Below are 6,000 nucleotides of genomic sequence, written 5' to 3'. Positions count from 1 at the left end.
AAGGAAGGAAGGAAGGAAGGAAGGAAGGAAGGAAGGAAGGAAGGAAGGAAGGAAGGAAGGAAGGAAGGAAGGAAGGAAGGAAGGAAGGAAGGAAGGAAGAAAGGAAGAAGAGGAAGGAAAGATCTGTTTTCAAGGGAGTCTCCTGAGTGGAAGGGAAACAAAGTCACCATCCATCACGCACAACCAAGCTGTCTGGGCAGTCTCCTTCTGAGTCACCAGCTTCCACATCAAAATCTTCTCTCTTAATGGTCACCACCACTTGGAAGCCTTTCTCCAAAGAGATCCGGTAGTCACAGCGTGAGTTCTCAGGGTATAAATTGGGATAGTTAGGGCTAGTAATCTCTCCAGTAAGATCAGTAAACATGTTCCCACTGCAATTCACTTCAAAAGAGAGAATGAAGAAAGGAAGAAATCAGCAGAAGGAAAAGGAAATCTTGTCTTCTACCTATCTTACTCTTATCAGTTGATTGGCACTCAAAATAAATCAAATCTATATCCATTAATATCCTTATGATCCTTCATCAGTTAAAGTCACAATCCTCATTAAAGATGCCAAAGCATGATGAAGTTCCTATTGCCCTGTCTTTGATAAGGGTAGATAAAATCTTTTGAGGGCCTGAGCCAGACTATCTTTGAATGTTCTCATTCATTTGTCTCCCTTCTCTAATATTCTAAACTCTCACCTTGTCCTTGCTCCCCCTAAGGTTTCTTCCCTACAAGTGATTTCCCTTCTGCTTAGAAATTAGAATACATATTTATCAAAATCTAATCTAACTATGCCAGTTAAGCTGGTGCACAACAAACTTCCTCACTCCTGCTTCAGGAAGTCCTTCAATCCCTCTGACTATCATTGTTGAGTAGACAGATGGATGGACAAAAGACTCACCTCCACAATTTTTCATGTCATCATAGAGAAAGTACTCCGGAGGGCAGGAGCAGAAGTAACCACCAATGAAGTTGTTACAGAAATGACTACAAGGGGGATCTATAAAATCTGTGCATTCATTTACATCTGTCAAGAGAAAGGAAGAGGATGGAAGTTGGAACTGGAGATCTATATAAAACAATGAGGTTTAACTAAAACCTACAAGATTAGGGTTAGGGTCTAAACCTGCATAGTACAAATGGATATTGCTTTCAAGACTTTTGTGGAACTACTTTACATACTATTTGAAGTGATCACAGGCTCCTTTCCTTGGTCTGGATACTACTGTCTCTCTCTTAAAGTTTCCCAGGGCTGGCATTAACATAGCACAGGGATGAGTGAGTTCACAATGTCTGAGGCCTCTAGGTGTCAAATATCACTCAGGGAAAAAGAATCATCCACTGGAGATCTTACTCTAAAGATAACACCCTATCAAAGTCTGTAGTGGGAAAGTACAATTAGCAAATTTATTAGTGTGATAAAATAATACTTTTATTTGCCTTAAAATGCCTTAGTGGCAAGTATCTTATATAAAAATATATTAGAATTTCTATTATTGTTGTTTGTTCTTCATTAGAATTTCACAAGTGCTTTCGAATGTCAAGCTGTGTCTCATGCAGAAACTCCAGCTAAGTCAAGACTCACATACTCATAGCAATAATGGAGGTGGAACTAACCAAAGCTTTTCCTTTATAAAAATTATGAACTTGTTATTACTCCCCCCCCAATTTGGACACTAAAGCTGGAACATTATAACAAGATGCTTATGGGGAGCTATTTGGCCATACCCACGGCAACATAGTAAGCAGCAAATCCTGTGAAACGCTCTTCGTTTGAGAAGTCTGACTCAAAGATCACTTGGAGGCTGTTATATGGAACTTGGTACTCCTTCACTATTGGAGAATTGCGGTTCTTGCTACTCTTTTGCCCACAGAGCACCCCTTCCACAATGCTTCCTGACATGACCTATGAAGAGAATTTGAAAGTGGTACAGAATGAGGGAAACAAAGAACAGGAAATGTTCTGAAAAATAAGGACTCGGAAATAAAGGGGAAGATGGAAGAAGAACCATTTCTTTTCCCACCAGTGCCTGCGGGTCTGCATTCCTCCATTTAACAATCCCTCCCTCAACCTCCCAGCTCCAAGCCTCTAGTCCCATTCCTTCTGTACCTATATAATACCTTCACTGAATCATACTCGCAGTCGGCTGACAATTCCATGTCCAGATGAGTGAAGTAGAGACGGATGCCAAACCCATCAGGAACTGTGATGTTCCAAGTCTTCTGTACATTATTGGGGTATGCCTGGGGGTAGTTAGGGGACAAAATTTCCCCATACATGGAGGTCTCCTCAGCCCATGCCAGAACTGCAAACAAGACAACGCACCTAGAAAAAGACACAGAAGGGTGACCTGGATGCCAAGGGGTTGGCACTATGAATTTTCCTTGAGAATAACTACATTGTAAGTAGTGTCACAGGGGAACAGAGAAAAGATAAGGATAGCCAGCCTCATGTTAAAAGGGAGAAAATGTCAGAGAAAATAAGTCATAGTCAAAGCCCCATAGGTGACAAATCTCGGAGCATTTCTATTGGCTGGTAGCAAGATTTGGCTCTCTTAAAGGGAGAGAAAGAATGAAATTCAGACCCTGTATTCAGCAAACATTTAAGGGGTCTCTATGGGCAAGGCACTGAAGGTATAAATGGGAAAACAAAAATCTTTGCCCTCCAAGGGCTGATATTCTACTGGAAAAATATAGCATGGCCCCCAGTAATATTGTAAAATGAGTGGGATGGAATAGAGGGCCACTGCAGTCTCTTATAATTGTATTTTTATAATCCTGTGGCTTCGTGAACCTAGATCCTAGATCCAGATATAACTAGATAGAAGATAATTTGAGAGAGGGAAGGTTTTGATGACTAGAAGAGATATAGGACCATCAGGATGAATTACATATTTTATTAGGATAAGGTCACCTAACATCAGCATGACATACATAATGAATGAAAAGCTAGCCCAGGAGCTGGCATGAACTAAGTTCAACTCCTACATCTGATATATGCTGACTATGTGACCCTGGACAAGTCACCTGACCACTCAGTGGTCCCCAGAAAACCCTCTAAAATTATAATTTTCATAACAGACACCACTCAACATCACTGGAGTTTCCTCAACAGAAGCCCTCTAGATCAGTTAAATCACAAATACAGACCCCTCCTCCAAAAATAAAGGGTCACATAGGTAATTCTTCTGACTCCAAGTAAAATGAAAAGCATCTACTGGGCACTTAGTAAGTACCAAGCACTGCATGGTAAGTGCTTGAGATACAAATACAAAAGCTTACATTCTAATTTGAAAACAACACGAATACTGATGGGCAGAGAAGGGAGCTACAGTCTAGGAAGTCACAGGATGGTAAATGGGTACCTAGCTACAATTGGGCAATCTAGTGACACATCCTTTTTAGATCCAAGGATCATAGATTGAGAACCAGGACAGAAACTTCATCTGAGGAAACTGAGACCCAGAAAGGTTAATTAATTTGCTCAGTCACGTAAGTGGTAATGATAGATCAGAGAGCTGAACCTGTCATCTTACTCTAAATCCAGGATTTTTCTCCACTGCACTAGAATCTAGTAAAATATAAACTCCTTGAGAGGGAGGAATAAACATTCATAGTTCCAATATCTAGTACAGTGTCTGGCAGGAGGTAGTTACTTAACACATGCTTATTGAACAAATCTGTTAGAGAGATCCTGGGCAAGTTTGTAGGTCCCAAGGAAGGAGAAGATATGGAGAAACTGAAGAGATGAAGAGAGGCAAAGAAAGGAGAGGAAAGAAGAGAAGGACAGAAAAAGGAGAGAAGAAAGGGAGGGGAAGAGAGGGAGAGAGAAAGAGAGCATGAGAGAGAATGATCAATGGGACAAGCTCCCAGAGGAGACGGGAAGGGCACAAGTATGAGGGAAACTTCTCTAGGGCTTCTTGACCACTTACCATATGCCTGTTGATTTGAGAGGTACTGAGAAGCTGGACATCTCTCAGCTCTGGCTCTCTCCACTTCTGGACTTTGGAGCTCAGAGAAGGGATAGTTTCTCTGTGTTTGTCAGAGCAAACCTGCTTTAGGAGTGAGAGTTCAATGACACTTCCATACCAACATTCAAGTAGGATCACTCATATTTTACCCATTTTCCACATCTTTTCCAGTTTTTAACTTTCTAGAACTTGTTGTTATGTTCTTTTTTGTTTCTTCCTCCTCCCAGCTTGACTGCTAAAATTAAGATAGTTGTCTCCTAAGTAACATCTGTTAATAAGCTTTTCCATTACTGATTTAAGTTTTATGACTTTTTTCATCCATTATGTCCTCATAGCATACAGTATCGCTACCCAAGTCAGAAAAAGAAATGCCCCTTAATCACAAAGCATCTGGAACATGTTGTCCCTGGTCTTGATTCTTTGATTCACTTTCTCATATTAGATCATCTATCTTTATTATATTTAATTATTGAATTCTAATGGTATGCATCACTGTTAATTCCTTCAGGACTGAAATAAAATATAATCATAAATTTACCCCAGCATACTTGGCTAATCTTTTGGAGAGAGGCAACCAACCTGGGAAGATAGCATTAAACAAACAAAAAACAAAAGCTTAGTCCCCCATGTTAGATGGAAATCAAGCTGGATAAATAGATAGGGAAGGCAAAAAAATGGGAAAATAACAAAAAGACGTTGTGGAAGAAGGAATGAGAACAGGGTTCTCTCTCGATTCTTGTTTTAATTTTCTTGTCTTTTCCCTTTGAGTTAAAGTAATGATCTTCCCATAGTTTGTTCAAAATGCATATCACCCTTTCAACAAGGGTCACTGTGGGATGGAATAGGCGTGTAGTTGACCAAAGCAAAATGGTCCAAGGGCAAGGAGAGGAAAGCTCCTCTTCCTGTTCTTTGCCTAAACACTGCAGCCTTGACCAAAATCATCCTGTTGGAGGTATTCTCCATATTGAAGTTGCTATCACTTGTTTTTAAGGCTTTTACCTTTTGGAGCTGGTGGGGAAGAGTGGATCAGTTTCCCTTACTTCTGCGAGTAGGCATCCTGGGAGGCGCGTGCAGACAAGTAGAGAGGGCAACCCAGGAGCTTACAGCTCCCTTGGCTTCTGTCTCTCAGCCAGCCTCTCGGTCCTTCTGTGTCTTGTTTCCACCATTCCCACTCAATGTGTATATCTCTCAAATTCCCTGAGCTACACAAGGAGGGGCTGGGAGACCATGAGGCAGGAAGAGGAGGAATCGGTCTCGATCCTAGAGCTCCCTCTGCTTTTGGAACAGGCACTGTCCGCTTCATCCCTGCCTTGAGTTCTTTTATTGAAGTCTGCAAGGAGGACAGAGAAAAAAAAAGGGGAATTTTGTTGTTGTGCAACTCTCTCTTCCTGGCCAAAGTGGGTGTTGCAAAATGCATCTGCATGTAGTTTGGGGGAAATCAGGTGGTTTGTGGGAAAAGGAGGAGAATAGGAGTCAAAGCCAGCCCATAATAGCTTTCTCTCTCATGGCCCAATTCAGTTATATGCTAAGAGAAAGGATATTCACCAAAAACCTAGCTTGGAATTTCTTTTGACTTTAATTAAAGCAAGATGGGTTACTGGGTTTTGGAGGCAGCACAGGCCTCACTCCAATGCCTTCAAATCAATCAGAAAACATTCCAGCCAAAAAAAAGAAAAAAGGGAACCCATGTTTATATTTTCCAGGGCTCTTCTTCTCCTATCAGAGCTGTCTACACGTCAGAAAAGTTAGAGCCTTTCTCCACTTTCATCTGTACTCATTCTTTTCATCAGAATGAGAGCATTTTTCTCTTATTCTCCAGGTTTGAAGGATCCCTATCTACCTGCCATATTTCAGCAAGAACTCAGGCCAAGGCTTATTCTAACATGAGAGAAGGGGAAGGAAGGAAGGAAAAAGAATAAGTATATATATTATTATATAATATTATATGTCATATAATAGTATATATGACATATATAATATTATACATACCATATATAATATATAAAATATAATAATATATGTATATATAAAATGTGTGTGTGTA

The 6,000-nt window shown here is 40.5% G+C and overlaps 1 protein-coding gene across 2 annotated transcripts in view; it reads right to left on the bottom strand.

Annotated features, from left to right (window-relative positions):
- Positions 1-5,110, bottom strand: part of C1S (complement C1s) — a 13,444-nt gene extending 8,334 nt beyond the window's left edge. Inside the window, exons 1-6 of one of the 2 annotated variants that reach the window (XM_044678019.1) lie at positions 4,956-5,110; positions 3,918-4,040; positions 2,107-2,311; positions 1,714-1,891; positions 887-1,012; positions 182-381 (exon numbers count right to left, since the gene is read on the bottom strand). In XM_044678019.1, coding sequence (XP_044533954.1) covers positions 182-381; positions 887-1,012; positions 1,714-1,891; positions 2,107-2,311; positions 3,918-3,958 — 750 coding nt within the window. In that variant the 5' untranslated portion in view covers positions 3,959-4,040; positions 4,956-5,110. The remainder of the gene's footprint in view (positions 1-181; positions 382-886; positions 1,013-1,713; positions 1,892-2,106; positions 2,312-3,917; positions 4,041-4,955) is intronic. The other variant, XM_044678018.1, reaches the window with a different exon arrangement.
- Positions 5,111-6,000: the final 890 nt, after the last annotated feature.

This window comes from Gracilinanus agilis, chromosome 5, assembly GCF_016433145.1.
Source record: "Gracilinanus agilis isolate LMUSP501 chromosome 5, AgileGrace, whole genome shotgun sequence".
Classification (NCBI taxonomy): domain Eukaryota; kingdom Metazoa; phylum Chordata; class Mammalia; order Didelphimorphia; family Didelphidae; genus Gracilinanus; species Gracilinanus agilis.
The sequence above is the reverse complement of the archived record's forward strand: the minus strand, read 5'-3'. Positions and strand labels throughout refer to the sequence as shown.